At 27.8% G+C, this 24,490-nt stretch overlaps 1 protein-coding gene across 2 annotated transcripts in view; it reads right to left on the minus strand.

Annotated features, from left to right (window-relative positions):
• The window catches only part of LOC135960289 (putative inorganic phosphate cotransporter), a 32,130-nt gene extending 7,873 nt beyond the window's left edge, over nucleotides 1-24,257 (minus strand). Inside the window, exon 1 of one of the 2 annotated variants that reach the window (XM_065511535.1) lies at nucleotides 23,514-24,257. In XM_065511535.1, the coding sequence (XP_065367607.1) occupies nucleotides 23,514-23,613 (100 nt within the window). In that variant the 5' untranslated portion in view covers nucleotides 23,614-24,257. Of the gene's footprint in view, nucleotides 1-2,368; nucleotides 2,618-23,513 lie in introns of those variants that run through there. The other variant, XM_065511536.1, reaches the window with a different exon arrangement.
• Between the last annotated feature and the right edge of the window lie 233 nt (nucleotides 24,258-24,490).

Here is a 24,490-nt window from a genome sequence, read left to right on the forward strand (position 1 = left end):
AGAATTGGAGACTACACAGCGATTTCGTATGTTTTGGTCAGAAAATTTAGTCAAAATTATTAGTCTTTAAACAAATTTATACGCTGTTATTTTGGCTTCGATTTTTTTACAATAATTATTTTTAATGCGTCATGGTGCACAGTGTTGGTGCACGCGAGTTGTTAAGTTTTCCCTAATTTATTTGACACGTAAAAAACATAAGGTAGACACGTCATATATCAATGGATAGAGGATTTTGTCTACTTTTCAAAAATGTATATAACTTTTGACAATTAAAAAATTCATGGAATACTTTTTTGAAAAATATGACAAAAAATGCTTTTTATTGAATTTTGCATAGATACAAATTTTTCAAATTGAAATAAAATTTTTATTTATGAATATTTTTTAATGAAATTTCACAGTTATGTAGATTTTTCTATTTCAAATGGAAAACTAAAAACAAATTTTGAAATTTGTTATCAAGTATCCCGCAATTCCCAAAAAATCTTGAAAAATCCCAAAAATGTTTTTTTTTCGTTTTTTGGCTATAATATCCATAATAGGGCGGGGTTATCGGAACCCTTTACAAGTTAATTAAGAACTTATTGGGCCATCTAAAATAGGTTACTATATTTTGATGTCGATTATGCGATTAGAGAATTTTTGCCCTACATTTGAATTCTACATAAAAAATAGGCATTTTTTGAATGGACCTGATCACGTCCGTATCAAAAAGTATAAATTTTTTTTCATTTAAAATATTTGGCGTAAAGTTAGCTTTTCAAAGGATACAAATTCATTATACATCCTCTTAGAAAATTTTTAGATAACTTAAAAAGAATAAAAGTACTTTTTTCCCAAAAAAATTGCGAAACATCGCTTTTTTTAATTTTTTTATATTCAAATGCACGTAACTTTGGACTCAGTCATGATTTTTAAACACTTTTTTCTTTATTTGATATATAAATTTATTGTTAATCCTGTAAAAAAAAATGGAGAATATTTGGAACCGCGGTCACCAAAAAACTGGTGTAGGGTGGTTAAAAATGTTGAAAATTAAATTTTCAAATGCTAATATCTCCTAAGCTATAAGAGATATACAAGGTTTTATGTAGTGCTCGACGAGGAGATTCTGTATGTGTAATTTTTTTTAAATCGGAACACAAACGAAGAAATAGGATCATTTTAAAAATTGAACATACCCGAGGTGTCCTACTTTGGGAACCACTGGTTCCGCTCCTGGTGGGGTCATGAGGTAAAAATTCAAAACTTAAACTCGACTACACTTCCTCTTTGCGCATGTGAAATTTTATTCAAATCGGCGTAAGTGTTTAGAAGTTTACATACCACTGTGTGGTGGTTAAAAAACTAACCACCCCATTTTATAAAACCTTTAGCTGTATTTTTATGTTTTCTTATTTTTTATAATAAATTAACTTTAATTAAAGTAAAAATGCAATTGTTTTGATTAAAATGATGTCATTAAATTTGTTTAGATCAGATCATTCTACCACACCCACTATTCATTAGTTATTCCAAAAGTAATAGAAATTATAACGTTTAAAATTCCCACACATTTCTTATTAAATTAATTTACCCTTTAAATTAAACTAATAGGAAAACAATTCAAATAATTGTGCATGCTTACTTTTACCAAAGAAATTATAACATATTTCAAATATCAGTGATCACGTTCTAATAGATAATTATAATGACTAGTTAAATAATAAAATGTGACAAATAATTTATCAGAAAAAAATGCGTAATATTTTATTTAAAAAAACTGTTAACTACTGATCATGTTTGGTGTTAGGTATAAAACATGATTACTTGTCAATTTATACAAGTGATCATTTGTTATAAGATCATCATTGATTTCATGAACTGAGCACGGGTAAGACATTTAAACTTAAGTGAACAATTATTTACAATATCTATGTATATAATTCAATTGAAATCTGACAGATCTAAACTTTAGTGGGAAAAATAAAAATTATTTGTTTAATCAATAGCTAGATTGCAAGAGTCAAAGGTGACCATCTGTCAAAAACAATATTTTTTTTTCACTTTAAAACAAATCTTTTTTCACATAAAACTAAATTAACACTAGTTAATCACTTCTTGTTAAGCATTTAATAATTTGCAGGAAAATTAACACGCAATAAACATTCATGGGAAATAGAATAATAGTTTTACATATAAATTCCAAGTGGTTTTATTAATTAATTCAAAAATTTACAGCGTATTTATTGCACATATAAATAATTAACAATCATCTATTGGTAGTTATTATTCTATTGTTTATTTTTGTATTACTTGTATGTATTTAGTTCTATTGACAATTTTTTTTTTAAATTTTATATGTTACACCTACACAAATATTTACCTTCTTGTTCGAAACGCCTATTTTTAGGCATTTTTAATTAAAATTTGAATATGTGTTTATTTTACTTAATTATTTCTGTAGGTATCTATTTATGTATTTAAGGAAATGTGTTAATTTATTTTGTAATTGTTATAATTTAAATTTTCATTTGCTCTCGTATTTTTTTGTAATTTAAAACGTTACAAGCTTTATTTCTTTTATATGCACTACTTTGCCGGGGCCCGTCTGACACTGGCAAAGTCTGTTCAATAACTGATCAATTATTTTCACTTTGATAATGTTAAATTACGAAAAATAAGTATTATAAAATAAGCATCTTATAATTGAAGTGTTTTATTATTGTTTAAACAACAAAAATTAAATAAAAAAAAACTTTAATTATTTAAAACACATACTAACAACAAAATAATATTTATAATCACAAGTAAATAGAACAAATAAAAGTTATTTGTTGGCAAAAAAAATAAAAACAAAAACTAACATTCTTAAAGACAATTTTTTTTTATTCAAAGAAAAAAAATATATTTAAAATACATGTGATAAGCAGACATTGACAATGCATTTCCTATAATTTCCCAAGATAACTAAAGCACTCAATTTATTTATTTTCAATAAATTTCAATTCAATTGTATTGTATTGACTTAGCAATAACCTATCGATCATGTTTGATTAAATTTAAGCAAAATGTTACATTTTGATAAGTTTTTCAACACTTAAATAATGTGAAATGGGTCAATATCAATCCATGGCATATTTTTTTTTAACCGATTTAATAAATTTTATTTTATTTGCTTTTAAAGATTTGTGTTTAAACAAATGTATTACCTTCTGTTAAACTGTTTAAGTATTTATATGTTTTTTTTTATTGACATTTCTTATCATTTTAATAAAAAATAAATAAAAAAATTTTAATTTAATACATTCATTTCTACGTACATAATTATGTCTGTCTATAATAAAAAATAAAAAAAATTTAATAGCAATTCATCTCAGGCCTGTCAATCAGCGTGTCTATGAAAAAGTTTATTTTATAGAACATTAACAAATTATAGATCTTTAGAAAGAAACAATAACAAATACACAAACTAATGTTATAAATATCGATATTTTTGTTTTAATAATTCTTGATTAAATGATCGCAATAATTAATTTCTGAATTTGTTAATTTTCTTTTAAATTACTCTGGTCACCTTATTTTTGTAGACATTTAAAGTAACGGTTTATTGCAAATTTATATTTAAAGCTTTAGCTAAAGCTTTTTAAGTTTAATATGTGTGATTAGTTACCAGTGTTGCCAGGAGCTGGCGAAAAAAGAAGCTATATTGGCTTCAAAAAAAGGCCAGAAAAAGCTAAACCGCTTTAGAAAAAAAGCCAAAAAAAAGCTAAAATATTATAAATTAAGAATTTTGGTTTATATTTATTTTTAAATAAAAAATTAGAAAATATGTTCATAAAATTCATCTGCTTTACTTAAAGGAAGTACTAAAAAGTTAAATACTAGATTAACCATGTCAGAAAATGGACATTGTTGGTTCTATATTTGTCCATTTGTAGTTTAATATATTCTGCCCCTGAGCCTTAAGCTTCGTAATTTTATTAGCACTTTAATTTTTCACTATCAATATGACATAATATATTTTTTTTGGTTTTACTACTTTATAATTGATTTTGCGTAGAGTTTTCATATGGTAATCTTTGTCGCAATTGCTCAATTAGTTTAATTTGTCGTATTATTTTTGTCATAATCTTCACTAATTAAAACGTTCTTTATTTTATCTCTCATTCATCAAACTAGTATGAAAAATGTGTCAAAAACATTAAACAATTTTCAATTGGCGACGATAATGGATCAAATTCCTTGAATTTTAAATCAGAAAACAGCAAATGATTTATTTACTTTTTGTACTTTGTGCAATACTGGTTTTAAAAAAAGATACCATCGCCAAATTAAATCAGTGTATTAATTACTTAAAAGTTTGGCTTTTTAGAATTGCTGGTTTGACGAAATTAAAACAAAATGGGTTTTAACTCGAAGCATAGATCCACAAGACGTTTAACGGCTATTGATCGCCATCGAGTATCACAAGCCTTCAAGAGTTTGTGGGGCTCTTGTCCATTATATAATGATGAATATAATGTGTAATAACAATTTTGCTAGACATTTAAGCTTTCAGATATAAAATACTCTATTTCATTTTGAACCACTTGATATTGGCAATTGTTATTTGTTCTTTTAATACTGCACAATTCTTGAGTATGTTGAAAAGCTAAATGAAAATCAGTAATGAATTAAAATGAAAATGGTTCACAAATATAAATTTAGCCTTTTTATTTACTCTTTAGTCTCTAAATTTTTAGCCTTTTTTAATTTCAGAAAAGGCTATTTTGAAATTAAGAAAAGGCTAGAAAAAAGCCACGAAGCTAAAACCAAAATTTCGAGGCTAAAGAGTAAATAAAAAGGCTAAATTTAGCCTCAAAAAAGCTAAACTGGCAACACTGTTAGTTACTAAACTTTAGTACAAACTCATTTGCAAACAAACTTTTATATTGGAAAGAACTTTTTTGTTTAAAAGCTTAAAAAAAGCTTTTATACACAAGACAACAGTATAACAATTAAATATTTTTGATATCGCTTAAAGTTAATGTAATATCATTCAAAGTGTTAAATATTTACATGATTTGAAAAAACTTTACATATTAACCCGTTGAGAGCCAAACGTCTTTGGACGAATTGATTTTTATTTTCGTATTCCAAGAACAAATTTACAAATTAAAAGGTGAAGAGTGCCTCTATGAAAACTAATGAAAACGATACAAAAAGTAAGAAAATATGTTTAACTTTCTACGATGGTAATCATAAAAACAATTTTTGGCATTTGACCAGCATAAATGAAGATCGCATTTTTAGCAAACACACAGTGTTTGCGACTTTTTGCATAGTTTTCAAAATCTTTTTCCACTTTTTTTACCTAAACAGATTGGAAAGTGCTCGATATTGTCATAACGGACGTCATTACCAGGATGTTTTGCTCTTTCGCCAAATTTTGTACTTTTTGGCTGTTTATCTTCTTTTGGAGTACCAACTGATCATGAGTGAAGGCGGATAATTTTATCCGCCTGCGATCTCTATCTGCCATTCCTATAATTTTTTTATACAAGGTGTCGCAAAAGTAATCCTCCTATCAGAAAATTCTATAAATTTTGCGATTGGCCGCTAATGTCAGTTCTGTTTTGACATTTGTGTAGTAAACATATGCGAAATACACGTTAATAAACAATGTTACGCTACACGGCTTCAGAACGCGGAATATTGCTGACTATTTATTTGACCAATAATCGGTCGGTGATTTTTCATCAAAAATAATCATGAGTGATGAGGTCCATTTTCATCTTAGCGGGTACGTAAATAAACAAAATTTATGCTTCTGGGGCACTGAAAATCCGCGTGTAACCCACGAAGAGCCATTACACCCGCTCAAAGTCACTGTATGGTGTGCTGTTTTCGCTGGAGGAGTCATCGGACCTTTTTTCTTCGAAGACGTCGCGGGCCAAACGGTTACTGTGAATGGTGAGCGCTACAGAGCAATGATCAACGAGTTCTTTTTGCCGCAACTTGATGACTTGGGATTGGAAAACATGTGATTCCAACAGGACGGTGCAACGGCACACACTGCACGTGCCACAACCGATATGCTGAAGGATGCATTTCCCGGGCGCCTAATCTCCCGTTTTAGCGATTTGCACTGGCCAGCAAGATCGCCTGATTTGACCGCTCGAGACTTCTTTTTGTGGGGCTTTTTGAAGTCGCGGGTTTATGTCAACAAGCCTCAGAATCTTGCAGCTCTTAAAGACAATATCCGTCAAGAATGTGAGGACCTATCGCCGGAAGTTTTGGCCAAAGTGATGGAAAATGGCATAAAAAGGGCTCAAATGACAATCAACTGTGGCGGCGGCCATTTACATGACATCATATTCTCGACTTGATGTAAAAAAAATTAAAAGTCCAAATAAAAACAATCCACAAGAAGAATCAAAGTTTTTCATTTTTTTTTTAATTACAGCCAAAAACCATCGGAAGTATACTTTTGCGCCACCTTGTATAACAAAAAATATGACAAAAATGTAAAAAATTTAGCCGCAACCCGCAACAGTGTCCTGTGGAACTCCTTAGTTTTTGCGTTCTCAACATACTTTTTGTTAATTTTTTAACATTTAAAAATTCATAGAAATGAAAAAAATATGCATGAAAGAAAAAAATATTTCGAATAGATCGGGCAACTAAAAGTTAGTAAAACTTTGACTTAAAAAAAAAATCACAAAAAAAAATTTCACGTGACAGAACGAAAACTAAAAGTCATAATATATTTCGACCTTCGAGGGAAATGTTAACAAATCTGTAACAAAAGTCACCGTTAAATTGAAAAAAAAAACACAAAAATAAAAACTTTTTTAGATAATTGGTGATATTGTTTTTTTAATTTTTTTGGAAAAAGTTTTTTTAAAAACAATTTATAAAAAAAATTTAGCTGTAGTTTATTTCTAAAACACAAAAGTATAATAAATATAATATGAAAGGCATAAGAAATCCGAATATGCAGAATATATTTACTTAGTATTAAAATACTTGTTATTAAATGATCAAATAAACATGTCTTAAAATCAATAAGAAATAAACGATTTGGCAAATTTTTTTCTCAATTCATTCATATGCAAAATTATTCAAATTATAATATTAAACCAGAAATAATAAACAAATATTTCAGTCTGGAGTTAAAGTCATTCCCTGTAAAAAATAAAAATAAAAACAAAAAACAACAACTCTTTCACGAGCAGCTTAGAAGTGAAAATTGGCAAGATATTGTTAAAATTGTATGGTCTTTTAAACAAATACAATATACTTTTATCAATGTTAACAACACTGTGCTACAATTAAAACAGAAAATTTAAATTTTAGTCATGTAGTTTTTAATTAGTAAATAAGAAGAACACTATTTATTGTTGTATGTCTTTCCGGTTCAATAGTTTGAAAAAAACTAATTTTGGATTTTTTTATAAATTAAAAAAATTTTGGAAAATTTTTTTTTAAATTTAAAAAAAAAATTAATTTTATTTTTTAGCTGTAAAAATGTTTTTAGTGAGAAAAAAATTATATGCAAAGAAAATTAGTTTGGTGAAAAAATATTTTTCGTCGGGAAAGGTCTTTTAAATATTTATCATTATATCGTCTATATTAATGACTTTGTAATACAGATATAGATTAAAAAAAAACACCCACTATGGTAGTGTGGGGTACAAATAGGTAAAAAATCGAGGTCATCATGATTTTTCTTATATCCCATTGCCAAATATCTCGATTTTAAATAGCAACCGAACCGGGACCATATCGGATACATGAATCAAGTATGTAAGTTATTTGGGGGATACGGAAATTTGATTTCAACATACAGAAAAACATGGTTATATGGATTCTGCTATCTATAACGATCCAAAATATATATACTTTATGGGGTCGCAAGTAAAAAATATGGAAATTATATCCATGCTACTCATGGTGAAGGGCACACAATTAGATTTATTTATGAGTAAACGCAAATTTTTTTAAATTATAACAATAGACCCTACTCGCCTTGTGTTTAATAAGATATCTATGAATATTTCGAATAAAACATTTCTCACCTAAAATATGGAAACGTGGTATTGGTTGAGTATTTTATTAGAGCATTTTATTTTAAATTGTTCAACTTTGAAAATGTTGTTTGACATGTCCAGTACTTTAATATCTCTTCGGAAAACCCTCAGAAATCTTGAATACGAATTGATCTGAGAAAAATATCTGAGAATATAAAAAAAAATATTTTTTAATCCGAATATTTTAAATAAAACCGATTTTTAAAAAACAATCTGACTCTAATTCACCAAAAATACAGGTCAACAATTTGGGAGGGCAAATAGTGTATAATTTTTTCACATTTCCTTTCTTACATTAAAACTTTTCGGTTTTGGGAGGGGGAATTTCCTTTTTTTACCCCTATGATCCGCTCCTGTTATCGACAATATCATATGAATGATTGTTCAAAGGTCTTTCCAGCGATGTCCGCCATGAAACTTGAAACTGCAATGGAGCAAAAACTGCAATTTATATTCTGAAAAAAGGGAACAAAATTAAAAATATTCACTATTTCGCTACTGACAAAACAATGGAAACTTTTAAGCTTCTGCAAGAAAGAAGTGTAAAACAAAAATAATATTTAAAAGAACGATGTAAAAAGCATCCTGTTTACAGTTATTTTATTTAATTTTTAAATTCTGGTAATTTTTCACAATTTCTTTTTCTAAGTTTTTCGCATAATTGCTTTTTTTCAAAGCTAACGAAAATGGCTAAAGTTAAGATTTGTGAAGACTTAAAAAATAAAATAATTAATGATTTTAAAGCTGGTTTAAAACAAAAAAGTATCTGTGACAAATATTCAACAAATAAATCAGCAGTTTCAAAAATTATAAAGAAATTTCGTGAGACCGGTTCTATAAAAACTTAACATTTAGGTGGAAGACCTCGTAAAACTACTCCTAGACAATATAATTTAATAGCGAGAGAGTTCAAGAAATTCCCAAAAATAACTCCTCGAGAGGTTGTTAATAGCCTAAAATTAGAAATAAGTACCCGGACAGTTAGTCGCAGGGCAAATAAGGTTGGTCTTGGTTGCTATAGTCCTGTGAAAAAACCACTCATTTCTAAAAAATAACCGTTCTGCTCGTCTACAATTTGCCAGGGATCATTTAAACTGGTCGATACAGAAATGGAATACTGTCCTCTTTTCCGACGAATCCAAATACAATTTAAGAGGCAGTGATGGGAGAACATTTGTAAGACGACCAAATGGAAAAAGATTAGATCCAAAGTACACAAATAAGACAGTAAAGTATGGGGATGTTTTTCAGGGCAAGATATGGGCCCAATTCATATTATAAAAGATACCATGACAGTTTGGAGATTCCAACACGACAACGACCCGAAACAACGCGGTACGTGTTTTGAAGTGGCTTGCCCAATCGCCAGATCTCAACCCCATAGAAAATCTATGGGAAATTGTAGATCGTAAAATAAGGACCCAAAATTACACCAGGAAGGAAGATTTATCGGAGGCGGTTATAAGGGAATGGCAAAATATTTCAAAGGAGACCATTGACCCTTTAATTGGTTCAATGTATCGTCGATGTGTAGCAGTTATAAAAAATAAGGGATACCCAACAAAATATTGAGTTATTGCAAAGTTTAGACCATATTTGTTAAAATAATACCTAAGTTTCCATTGTTTTGTCAATGCCGTAATAAAGAAATCTTTTAATTTTGTTTTCTCAATTTTAGAATTTAATTAATTATGTCCTTTGTTTTTCGTTAAATTAAGTTAATAAAAGTATACAAATGAAATACTACAAAAATGTTAAAATTTTTTATTTTTATTTCAGATTTTAGGGCACTAATGAAATATTTGGAAAAGTTTAAATTGTTTTGTCAACCACTGTATATTTCTCACCAAAAAATAATTTTATTTTATCCTAAGATTTTATATAAGATTCGCCAAATATAGCACTGCAACTTGTTGATTTTGTAGCACAGTGTTATTATAAATCATTTAAGATTAGAGTAAAATGAAAGGTAGAACAAATTGCAATATGACGTATATATAGTGTTAATTCTACTTGTTCTTTTAAAAATATTAAAATATATGCTTTATATATTAACAACTAATAAAAGATATAACAAATAAAATTTATTTTAATCGTATGCAAAATTATTCCAATTAAAACATCAAACCAGAAGTCATACTAAAATAAAAATGTATGCAAAACCAGATATTTTTCTTAAATGTTTTGATACGAATGAATAATTGTTTTAAAATTTAATGGCCATTTGCAATGTTGTGACATATTTTCCTTTAATATTTATAAGAAAGTTTTAAATAAGAATTTTTCTTATGAAAATTTTAAATTCTTCCAGGCTTTAAAAATTATAATAAATGAATTTTAATGGCTTTAAATTTATCATTATATTTCATTAAAAATCATATTGTTATGAAGAATTCAAATTAAATTACTAATTAATAAATATTCTTAATACGTTTGTTTTTGTACAAAATTATACAATTTCATAAAACCGTTTTATTTTGATTTTTTATTTGTTTAATTTATTTATGCATTTACATACACAATTTACTGTTTTTGGTTAAAAATTCAATTTCCGTCAAGGAAGTTTATGTGCAAGTGCAAGTTGTAGTGTATTTATTTCTATGTTTGAGCTCTACTATAATTTAGAGAGCAAATTTCGAAAAGTCAGATCGTTTGTTTTGAGTGAGAGAACAGTTTAATATTTGGTATATTGATCATGATACAATAATTATAGAAGGTAGAATCACTAGGGAGAGTTTTCAATATTTAGCCCTATAACGTCAAACTTTAATTTTGATTTTTTTCATATTTTTTTATATTTTCTTTTGTTTGACGTTACAAGAATTGTATAATTGAGAATTTATTTTCTACTGAGTGTACCTTATGTTGTTGTATCATGATATTGATCAAATTAATTCTCTTGTTTAGTAATTTTTCAAAATAGATGGTTAGTTTGTCAGTTCGGTAGGAAGAACTCAATAACATTAATTAGTTCAAAAGTTCGCTGCAACATTTTGATATATTATATTACTTAAGCAAATATCTTTCAATTCTTTAAGAAATTATTAACTTATCGAGGGAGCAATACAATCTGTTGATAGCTTTTGAAATTCATATAGTGTATTCCAAATTCGGCTTTAGCTTATTATCAGTTTTATATACATATATTTTTTTGTATAAAGTGTCACAGTAAAATTATGCTAAAATACCAGTTAGATGAGGTGCATGTTCTACATTATAGACGTGTGTTATAGTTTGTGTTAACGAATAAAGCCAACAGCAGTTTTGAAATTTCAAATACTTAATATGAGTTTGTTTAGTAAAGTTAATAGCTTTCTGTTTAAATAGTTCAAGTAAGTAATTAATTAATTCATATTTGGATGTACGAGGGTCTGCCAATCAAGCGGTAATATTTAATATGAAATTAGAAATGCACATTTTGGATTGTCGAAGCTGTCAAAATTCATGCAAAATGTTAAAAATTTGAGTATCCAACAACAAAATGATGAGGGTTTAGAGGTTGCTCATTTAAATTTAAACGTAGTTTCAAACAAGTAAGAGAGTATGGTCGGTCAAGCCCGACCATATAATACCAAGTAAATGAAAAAAAAAATATTTTTCTTTTAAATTATCAATAATTTATATTCGTGAATGATTTTTGGAAGTGGGCCTTATATGGGAGCTATGACCAATTATGGACCGATCACCATAAAATTAGGTCGTGTGATTTATGTCTATATGAAAGTTATTTATGTTGAATTTTGTGTATATACCAACATTTTTAAGTGATTTAAGCACGTTAAAGTGATTTTCTGAAGCGGGTCTATATGGGAGCTATGACTAATTATGGACCGATCATAACAAAATTTGGTGACATGAATTTTGTATATATAAAACTTATTTGGAGCGAAATTTGTGTAGATACATATATAAATTAAACATTTATGACCGATAAAGTCCAATTTCAAGAGGACACTTGTATGAGGGCTAGGTGAAATAATGGACCGATTTCAGCCAGTTTCAATAGGCTTCGTCCTTGGGCCGAAAAATATTATATGTACCAAATTTTATCGAAATATCTTCAAAATTGCGACCTGTACTCTGCGCACAAGGTTTACATGGACAGCCAACCAGCCAGACGGACGGACGGACATCGTTTAATCCACTCAGAAAGTTATTCTAAGTCGATCGGCATACTTTAAGGTGTTAGACCAATATTTTTGGGCGTTACACACATCTGGACAAACGCATAATACCCTCCCCACTATGGTGGTGTAGGGTATAAAAAATAACAATGGAAATTTTATATGTTGTGTCCAAAGTATAACAAGTAGTACGACATTATATTTTTCAATATTACTAAGTACCAATAAAGACGTTTAGTTTTGATATTATGATGCTCTTTTTATACCCTCTACCATGAGTGAATTTCTACATTTCTCATTTGCGACCGCACAAAGTATATACATATATTATGGATCGCTATAGATAGCAGAGTAGATGTATGTAGCCATGTCCGTCTGACCGTCTGTATGTTGAAATCAACTTACCGTAGTCCCCAAATAACTTACATACATGATTCATACATCAATATATCGGGGATTCTCCCGACTTGGTTGCTATTTAAAATCGATACATTCGGAACACAAATGGCTGAGACAGGGAAAAAACCAACACCTATGTTTGACCTATTTTTTATCTCTATCTGGATTACGAAGTCATTAATGTAGACAATATAGATATCCAATAATAGATATTTCAAATAACTTTATAAGGCCAAAATAAGTCGGACCTACAATGAGTCAAAACCGCGAATTTTTTGTAATACAATTTTTTTCACTAATACATTTAAACAAAAATTTATTTTAAAAATTAAAAAAAATTTTAAATCATAAAGTTTACTTTTCGATTTTTCAATTGTATAAATCTACTTTTAAAAATTTTTCGATTTTTGCAAATTTCGTAAAGTCGCATTTTCCACAAGAAATTAAAAAATATATGTTTTGCAGATTTTTTTAAATTATTTCAAATTATTTCAATATAAATAATAAAATTCGAAGTGAAATAATGTTTGAACATAAGCCGATAGCCTAAGTTGCTAGTGCTTTTAGTTATAAGATTTATTGTAATTTTAATTATAATAAATATCTAAATAAATAAATAAATAAATAATAATGTTTGAACAATCTGAAACAAGATTTTGCATTTTTTCCTATTACAAATGAACTATTTAAAAAATTACTTTTAGATTTAATCACTTGCTGACTGACCCTCGCATGGTGTAGTTTGTCACAAACATGTACTCCCCTTTTGGCGCCATATACTATATATACCAGCATGTTTGTTTTATGAAATCTTGTGCTTTATTTTATTTAATATTCTTAATTGCTAAGATGCATAAATTTCATTAAACTTAAATATTAATTTACACTTGTTGCCATAATAAACATTTTTTATTTATAGACCACTATAAAAATTTAGTAATTTAGTTGTAAACAGGAAATTATGGCAATTAATAAATTAAGAGATTTGTAAGATTAAGTAACACGGTGCTATAAAATAAAAACCAACTGACTTACAGAAATTTAGAATCGACAGATCTACAATAAATTAAGTGACAGAAACAAAGAAATTTTTGACCGTAAAACAGGCCATAAACGATTATAAAACCTACTCTAAACCTCTTGACTAGTGTTTATTTTTTCTGTAGCACCGTGTAGTTATTGCAGAATTTTTCTCGTTTATTTGTTTAATAAAACAAAAGACTTAAGAAGCTAACTTTTTTGTGATAATATTCCCGAAAAGTAGGTTGAAATGCTGAAAATTTTAGAAAAATCGGAAAACGTTTTTTATTTGAAGTTTCGTGTTTTGTGGGTCAAAATAGCAATATTTTCTAAATAAAAATTCAAATTAATAAAAAATTTTGGTGAAATAAATGTTTGTGAAAAATAGGTGATATATTCGAAGTAGTCACTGTTTTTAACTTATATTAAATAGCCAAATAGATGGCCTATAGAGGATTATTGATGTATCAATCATTTATAAAAGTTATTATGAAGTCAACTTTCTGTAGACCCCAACAGAAAGTTGACTTCAACAGACAGAAGGACATGACCCCATAAAGTGTATATTAGTGTGGCCCTAAAATGGAAATTAAGGTTTAATTTCCATTTTAGAGGTGTTATTGTACATACTAGACTTCATATTATATTTTACTGAAGTTCCATCAAAATCGGCCCAAAAATAAATATTATTTCACTATATTTCCATTAGAAAGTCCAAATATTGAAAATTTTGACTTTTGACCTTCACGATTTAAAGTTTAACATTTTCAAATTTTAGTCAAACTTCCAGAGTACATTTAGAATTATCTGAACTATAAGACACTGTATAGGTTTTATTTAAAATTTATAACAGTAAAGAAATTGGTCTAATTCGCCAAAATATGGCCAAAAAAATGTTTCTTCCCGAAAACCCCAAAATTTAATGACATAATTTTTTCATATTTTTATTCTCTATTATGATCTCAATAAATCCTTATGTGATGATCAAAAAATTTTGAAATTTGTTTAACAAACTGTTTTGAAACTGCCGTTAAAAACATATTTTTTTTTGGTCATACCTGCGAATACGTTAACGGTATTCTACAAAGACAAAAACACATATACAAGTAAATATGGATATATGTAACAACAGCTAATTTTTGAAAATTTAAAAATTTTGGGAAATTGATCTTTTCCAGAAGATTTCAACCCAAATATAAAAATACCAAAAAAACAATTTGTAAAAAAATTCGAAAAAGTACCTTTTGTTCTGCGATTCCTCATTTGAAGTAAAAATGAGTTTTTATTTTAATATTTCTCAAAATATGTTAATTTTGTTCCAACATTTCTTGTTCTAGTGGCTTGTTTTTAATAACTTAAACATTTTTTGTACAAATTTCTATTTTTATCTCTCATTAGAACGATAATTACGTACACAGAGAAAATGGATTCGTGATAGCATCCGAATTTGTTGCCAATCGAATGATTCAACCTTAGTGACGGAATTTTACAGTTGTGGCTATAAAAGTTTAGAAGGGGTAACAATAGTTTTGTTGCTGCAATCGAAATTCTTCTTTATCAACTGACTTTCTGTTGATAGAGCCGAAAAATTCTATGTGTGCAACCGAATCATTCGATTGGCAACAAATTCGGTTGCTACTATGAATCTGTTATCTCTGTGTACACATTTCTATTCTTTTAAATTTAATTATAAACTGGAAAGGTGTACCAGGACATGTCCGAATACTTTTTATTGCAAATAAAAGCAGTTTAGTAGTTTAAAATTTGAACAAGTCTTTATTTATTCAAATGTATAACAACAGAATTAAATAGTTACTCAGTGTTCGCAGAAATACATACAATACACACACTTTATAAGTATACACTGATAATGCACTTGATTTTAACTCTAACAGCGCTTATAATAAACTCCTTGACGACTGCAACCTCTGCCACTATTTATTCACACGCCATCTTTCGTGAACCTTCTACAATGACATTAACGGACAACTACTATATTCGAATTCTACAGCTTTCGAAGTTAATGTTCACAGCTTAAACATTTAGTGTTGCCATACTTTGAAACAATGCTAACAACCGCATGCTATTAACATTGTTAACAAGTAGAAGCTTCTGGAAATGTTTATAAACACGATGGATGTTGCTGGCAGTTGCTACCCACCGTTAAATTCAAATCGCTAGTGCAAATTCGTAACAATATTTACTGTACTTATTAGGATGCAATAAATTTCATTTAATTTTTTTGAAATAGATAAAATGTATATAAGACTATTATGAATTTATAATATTATATTGTTTTATTAAACGATGGAAGTCCCCTAACTCCGTGATTACAATTTAAAAAAACTGAATTATCGGGAATTGCATATTGTGGAATTCGGTAAATACCATTTGGCTTCTCTAATAGTTTTATTGATGTAAATATTAATTGGATTGTGATTGTATATAATTAGATGGTCTAATTTATGTAAATCCCACATGTAATAATAATTTTAAACACTTGTTTAATCAGTTATTAGCATTAACTCTTTAAAATTAACACTCTAACGGTCGAAAACAATAAATGAAAATAAACTTGAGAACATTATCAGCCTAAAAGCCTTAAAGTCGTTTTTAAGTCCATAAAGTTGACTATTATTTTAAATTTCGTACCATAAAACAAATTTCAAATATAATTTAAAATGTGTTTTTTTTATTTAAAAAAAAAGCTTTTTATTTTGAACTTTTATGTACATTTTGTTTTTTTAATTTTTTTAAATTTCCTTTTTTATTTACACTCATTGAAAAATATTTTCAATTATTTGAATGTATATGTTGGAAAAAGTTTTGAAGCTTTTTTCAAATAAAAAAAAGTTCTATTTTAAAATAAAGTGGACTTTAACAAAAGTTAACTTTAAAATTTCTTTCATAGTTAGGGTGTATATTTATTATTTCTTCATTGTGAACCAGAATATTACAAAACAAAATTAATAAATTATCAGTTATTATTTTTAAATTTGTCTACCTAGTGATTGGAAACAATAGATGCCAAAACCGTTATAGGATTAAAATTTTTAAATTAACTAAAATGAAAGGCAATTAAGTACGTTTAACAAGAAGTCACAGAACAACAAATCTATATTAATTAATTGAAATTATCATATGCTAATTGTTTTTAGCAATACCGGTATAAATTGCATACAAAAATATTCAATCCAGTTTTTTTTTTGCTTCTAAAATAAGTTGATATTGAAATAAATAAATAAAGTAAAATTGAAATAATTTGATTTTTCGGTCAATGCCAAAGACCATGACAAACAAATACAAAATTACTTTTAGTATATGTTTTATGAGGGTTTTCTTATCTATTAGTTGTAAATGCTAATAGATTTTCAAATATAATGGGGGAAAACTGCAGCGATTAATGCATATCATTTTATTAGTTAAGCTATATATACATACATATTAGGATGGTTCTTATCTAGATGTTTTATATTTTCTATGCTCCCAAGGTCTAAAACTCTTCTCCGTTCTAAAAACTTAATGCTGAAAATTTCAGCTAAATCGGATAACGTCTATAGGTTGAACATATTAGTCGAACTTTCATGTTTTGGGTTCAAATATCACAATTATCCTGCTGCTCGCAAACATTTTGAAATTACTGCTTGAGTAGCTCCCAATGATTTTTCAAGCTCTTGATGAATTTGACAACAATCTTCATGGAGTTATGCCTGCAATTTTTGGTCTTCAAACTTCTTAGGCTGGCCTGGGCGATCTTTGTCTACCGTGTCAAATTCATCACTTCTGAACCGAACAAACCATCTCTAGCACGTTAAAACCGCTGGAACACATTTACCATAAGCTTTGTTGAGCAATCGGTGTGCTTCAGCGGCACTTATTTCAAATTAAAGAAGTTAAGCAAAACTTCCCACATATGACGCTTTGTTGGCACAAAATTAAATATTTTCGAAGCAAAAAAAACTTTGTTGTTTACATTATAATATTCAATAATAATTGAGAATAAATGAATTCCCGCATTTTTAAGCCATACAACCGCTTTTAATACGGAGAAATGCTGCATATAATAAGTGCACATTATTAGATTTCAAGAATTGTTTTTTTTGATAGGTAAGTACATTTTATAATAGTAAATTAATCGGAGATACTAGTATTTAATTACAACTATTTTCGTCGAACTGAAATTACTTCATTTTTTCATTAAATTAGTAGAAAATTAAAAAATTAAATTCTAATTCTGTTTTGTATAATTTCAAATTTTTATCAACCTTTTAAATCTGATGAAACACTTTTTATATCCATTTTTAATAAAATGATAAAAACACAAGTTAGAAAATAGTTAAACTGTTCAACTGAATGATGGTTATATACTATTTTTGAAATTGCTTATAGTTTCTTCAAAAACTAAACTAAGTAATTTTTAAATAAAAATATAAAACTACCTGCTTGTTAAAAACAAGCTGCTTTTTATTGACAATGTGCACTGCATATGTAAAAATAAATGTAATTTTAACAACAGAAATTTCCAATCTGGTATTTCAAAATGGTATTTTTAAAAGAAAATGTTTTTAAAATAAATATAAGTCTAGAAACATATGTAAATGATATGTAATGATCACAATCATATTGTCACAAAGTCCCTGGGTAGCAACTAGTCATGGTGTTCACAGAAAACTTATCTATGTAAACCATACTTTTTTAAGCAAAGCCAAACCAATTAAATTTTGCTTTAAATCTATTTAACATATTATAATATTTTGAAATTTATATCAATTTGGTTTTTATCAAATATGAATTTCTCATTGAAATTTAATATAAGCACAATCCATTATTAATTGTCGTTTCAACAAACCATAAAAAAATCGTAAAATAATACTAATAATTTCCCTATTATATTTCTCAGACCACTTGAAAACGAAAATGCATTAAAATATGTCACTTTTTTTGAGAATTTTATATACCCTTAATTCGACTTAATATGTATATTTTGAATCCTTATGGATGGAAAAGTTTTTTTTTTAACAAACACAAACTGCTAAGAGTTTAGCTTGTCTGCAGATACACCCAGAGTCTCTGATGGGAATCGAATCCGCAACCCTCAGATTAATAGTCCAGCACACTATCGACAGGTCTATCGGGGCACCAAGATATCATTTTTGGATACATCTCCCTTTGCATGTATTATATGCAAAAACGTTAACATTTTTTAAAGAAGGCAAGGTTTGTGGAGGTTCTGAAGAGTAAATATAAGATCTTATATATGTATTTGGTACTGGTGAAATTAAATAATTTTATGAATTTTTCAGACGTCATTTATCTTAAAAATTAAAAAAATTATAATATGTATGGTGACTTTCCTTAAAGAAAAACAAGTAAGAAAGTATGTTCGGGCAAGCCCGACCATATAATACCCTACACTAAGTAAAAGAGCAACAACATTTTTCTTTTAAAATTTCAATAATTTATATTTTTGAGTGATTTTCGGAAGTGGGCCTTATATGGGAGCTATGACCAATTATGGACCGATCACCATAAAATTAGGTCGTGTGATTTATGTCTATATGAAAGTTATTTATGTTGAATTTTGTGTATATACCAACATTTTTAAGTGATTTAAGCAAGTTAAAGTGATTTTCGGAAGCGGGTCTATATGGGAGCTATGACTAATTATGGACCGATCGTAACAAAATTTGAAGACATGAATTTTGTATATATAAAACTTATTTGGAGCGAAATTTGTGTAGATACATATATAAATTAAACATTTATGACCGATAAAGTCCAATTTCGAGAGGACATTTGTATGGGGGCTAGGTGAAATAATGGATCGATTTCAGCCAGTTTCAATAGGCTTGGTCCTTGGGCCGAAAAAATTATATGTACCAAATTTTATCCAAATATCTTCAAAATTGCGACCTGTACTCTGCGCACAAAGTTTATATGGACAGCCAGCCAGCCAGCCAGCCAGCCAGCCAGCCAGCCAGCCAGCCAACCAGCCAGCCAGCCAGCCAGACGGACGGACATCGTTTAATCGACTCAGAAAGTAATTCTAAGTCGTTCGGTATACTTTAAGGTGGGTGTTAGACCAATATTTTTGGGCGTTACACACATCTGCACAAACGCATAATACCCTCCCCACTATGGTGGTGTAGGGTATAAAAAATAATTTTGGCACCGAAGAACAATTTTTACTGAGAACATTTTTTTTGTGAAATAAAATATGGTTGAAAAACAATTTTGTTAAAAAAAAAAAATCGGGGTTAAAACATATTTTTCCCGATTTTCCGGAAATATCTATCATAAGATATCCATAGTGTCTATATTAATGACTTAGTAATCCAGATATAGATCAAATAGTTTTTTGAATATTTCCCAATTTTTGTTAATATAATGAATCAATTTATTGGCGATTTTGATAAAACAGACGAAAAATTTAAACAGAAACAGTCTGTATACAAATTTAAAAACAAACTTATTAATTATATTTAAAACAAAAGATTTTAATTATTTATTATATTACATAATAAAACAATTAAAATCGTTTGTAATCGAATAATTGACAAATGTTCTTGAACTCCAAATGTTAATAAGTAAAATCCACAGTGATCGTATTATTGTGCCAAGGACCCCTATCAGAACTACCAGAGATATTTAAAATGGTAATTTCATTATTAATATTTATTGAGAAATGACTTTTAAATTGCATAGAAATGATAAGTCCCTTACAAATTTATTGCCGACAAAATGTGAGTTAAATGCCATAAAACATAGATATAGATTCTAGAGTTTCCAAAAAAACCGAAGAATTTCAAAAGCGCGGTTTCGGTTTCTATATCAAGTGTTATAGAAACAAAATCAGTTGGTAAAATAGGAAAAGCTAACAAATTTAAAATTCAAACTTGACGGGTGTTCAAGAGAACACAGAAAAAATTATATTTCAATTCAAACATTTATCCCATATTAAACTTGTTTCAATTATTTCATAATTAAATCAAGTATTCATTTGCTCAAAAACTAAATTTCTTGATATTTTCTATTGAATTTTGAGTTTTTAATTTGATTATTTTGACAATTGAATATATTAATTTTCGTTACTGGATGAATTTCAAATACAAAAATTATTGAATAGATAATTTTCGTAATTGAAACACAAAAAATAACAAAAATGTGTTTTCAATTACGAAAATTATCTATTCAATAATTTTTGTATTTGAAATTCAACCAATAACGAAAATTGCATATTCAATTGTCAAAATAATCAAATTCAAAACTCAAAATTCAATAGAAAATATCAAGAAATTTTATTTTTGAGCAAATGAATACTTGATTTAATTATGAAATAATTGAAACCAGTTCAATATGTGACAAATATTTTAATTGAAACGGATTAAGAAATAGTTTTTTCTGTGAATAAAGGAAAATTGTTACATTTTCTTTTAATGCTACTTTTTTAATAAATTTAATTAGTTAGCTTATATACATTAAAGTTGACTAATATGCTTCTCAGTAAAGAAGTAATCAAGAATAAGGGGCTCAATAGTATTATGATTCGAAAAAGGAGAACTAAACCAAACTAAGGAGTAACTTTTCGTTCTTCAAAATTGTACTTTTTGAATTTTCTATAATATTGAACCTATAAATATTATAGGAAATTACTTTGATTTAAAACTTAATGGGGATTTAATTGTGGAAAATTTGTACTTTATCTTCTAATTGTACCTTTTATTATATTAAATTATTTTACTTATGTACATAATAGTTGTCTATAGTACTATTTCTTTATTGTAATAGTACTTTTGGAATATTTTATAATAATAAACCCAAAAATTAGACACACATGATTCTGAATGAGTTAGAATTCGCAAAAGGTAACTTAATGGTACATTTCTTTTGCATTTTCAATAATAATGGGCCCAGAAATATGAAATTGGGCATTCATGATGCAGAGTGGGAATACAAAATGTAGGTATTTATGGTACTTTTTTAATTCTAATAATACGTTTCGAATGAGCTAGAATCCACATTACAATGAAACTAGAGACATGTATCCTGAATTATTATTAATTCACAAAGGGAGACTTAATAGTACTATTTCTTTCTTCTCAATGGGGTGGCGAAGCGCACTGGAACAGCCAGTATTCCATACTTTTGTTGGATATTTCAAAATAACCAAGTCTTTGTTAAAAACACTTTGAATTTTTTTTTTTAAATTAAATAAATAAACAGTCATTTAAATTTTAATTGTCAGTAAATACTTGAATGAATCTTTGGATGAAAAAGTTTGTTTTTCATTTCTAAATTTTTAATTTTTCTACTGAAAATACATTAAAAGTAAAAACCGAAGAATAATTGTCGGTTTCGGTTTCAAAACTTTAATAGATTCTGTGTAAAAATTGTCATTGCCAAGTAATGAGTTACAAGTAATGACTTTTAGACTCATTGATAGTTAGGTCTCGCAGAAGCCGTTATCAATAGGGAAGGTTCTAATGCAAATGACTAGAAACTAAGCAGTGCTAATAAATAAGTCATTATACAACAACATCTAAGTAATACAAACGGTATTTAGTAGTCATTAAAAGTTATGTTATTCAGTAATTACAAGTTATTACCCAGTTTTTGCTGGTTTATTTAATTATACAAAGGCTTACAAAATTAATTTTATAAAAAAAAAATGTTCGTTGCAAACTAATTGATTGATTACTTTAAAAATAATTTATTAATAACGGTGATAATTTTTGCTGACATACATTACATCCGTAATGTTTACAACTTGACAACATATGGCACAAAATAATGCTGACGAAGGCCGTAGCAGGCCTTAAAATGCATTTTCAATATATTATTTAAAATTAGTAACAAAAAATAATATTTTTCTTGATTAAATATTGTTTAATTCATCATCACCGATTTTAATGAAATTTAGCACATACAAACACTGACAAAAATATCACGATTTGAAAATTGAAAAATCTTTAAAAATTTTCAAAAAATAATTACACATAATTACTCATAACTTTGAAACTACTCAAAGACCAGCCTAATAGTTGATTCCATTTTAAAGTCAAGTATATTGTCTATAAAATAGTGCGAATAAAATTGTTTACTTCCAAAAGGATAAAAGTCAATTTTCGGAGTATATATTTTCATGTAAAAACAAGTAAGAAAGTATGGTCGGTCAATCCCGACCATATAATACCCTACACTAAGTAAAAGAGCAAAAACATTTTTCTTTTAATATTTCAATATGGGGGCTATGACCAATTATGGACCAATCACCATGAAATTAGGTCGTGCGATTTATGTCTATATGAAAGTTATTTATGGTGAATTTTGTGTGGATACCAATATTTTTAAGCGATTTATGCACGTTAAACTGATTTTCCGAAGCGTTTCTGTATGGGAGCTATGACTAATTATGGACCGATCGTAACAAAATTTGGTGACATAAATTTTGTATATATAGTACTTATCTGGAGCGCAATTTGTGGAGATACATTTATAAATTAAACATTTATGATCGATAAAGTCCAATTTCGGAAGGACATTTGTATGGGGGCTAGGTGAAATAATGGACCGCTTTCAGCCATTTTCAATAGGCTTAGTCCTTGGGTCGAAAAAATAATATGTACCAAATTTTTTCGAAATATCTTCAAAATTGCGACCTGTACTCTGCGCACAATGTTTACATGAACAGCAAGCCAACCAGACGGACGGACGGACATCGTTTAATCGACTCAGATTCTAAGTCGAACGGTTAGACTAATATTTTTGGGCGTCACAAACATCTGCAAAAACGCATAATACCCTCCCCACTATGGTGATGTAGGGTATAAATATCTAAGTATTATTTTTACATTATTTATTTTGTTTATAAGAAGTTTTCTACATCCTTTTCTAACTTAGCTAAGACACCAACCTTTTTTACTGGACTCTTCACTTGTTATAGCCACATCCTTGGCGCTGGGCGTATTCAATGCCATTGAACCATTTTTGTTTAAAACATTTGGCAGTTTCATTTTGTTTTCTAAAGTTATATTTTTTTATGAGAAACTTTTAACTTTTATTATTACTCGTATTTTAAGGTGATTAGTGTTTTGTTTTGTTATAAAATATTTAATTATTTATATATATAAATAATTTTTCGTTATTATTTTATTGTTTAAACTCAAATTAACTCGAAGTTTTTGTTTAACTTTTTTAGTTTTAATGAAAAGCAATTATTGTTTAGTTTTATAATTTTTCCAACTACACAAAAAATAATAATAATGTTTACAATTTTCGTGTTTTAATTTTAATTGTCATTAAAGATAAACAAAATATTTGACATAAATACATGTTATTGTTATTGTAACAATTTATTTGATTTATTTTTTGTTTTCAACTTAAATTACATTTGTTACTAAATCAGTTTTAATAGAATTTTCTATTTTCATTATTTTTATTTTTTTTTTTTGTTAGAAATTGAAATTTTATTAAATCGTTTGCTATAATAATTATTTACTGCTATTTTTGTAATAGTTATTGCTCTCAGCTAAACATTGTATGTTATATTTTTATTTATTTATTATTATTAATTTATTTATGTTCGTATTTGTATTTATTATTTATTTCTATATTTTTTTTTATTAACTCTCGCCGTGTTTCTCGCGACAATTTCAACTTGACTGAACATTTGTTTAGCGTTACAATTTAATTTATATTTTTCTCCTCTGTTTCAACGTTTTTATTTTTTTTTTGAATTTATTTTTATTCTGTATTTTTCACTTTTTACCTCACACCATCATTCACTGTTAGGCGGTAAGTGTATGCGATTGTATCTGTGTGTGACTGGCGTTGAGTTCGAGTTGTTGTTAGCGAGTTGAACGGCGCTGGTATCTGTGACGTTGAAATTCT

Source organism: Calliphora vicina, chromosome 5 (assembly GCF_958450345.1).
Source record: "Calliphora vicina chromosome 5, idCalVici1.1, whole genome shotgun sequence".
Classification (NCBI taxonomy): domain Eukaryota; kingdom Metazoa; phylum Arthropoda; class Insecta; order Diptera; family Calliphoridae; genus Calliphora; species Calliphora vicina.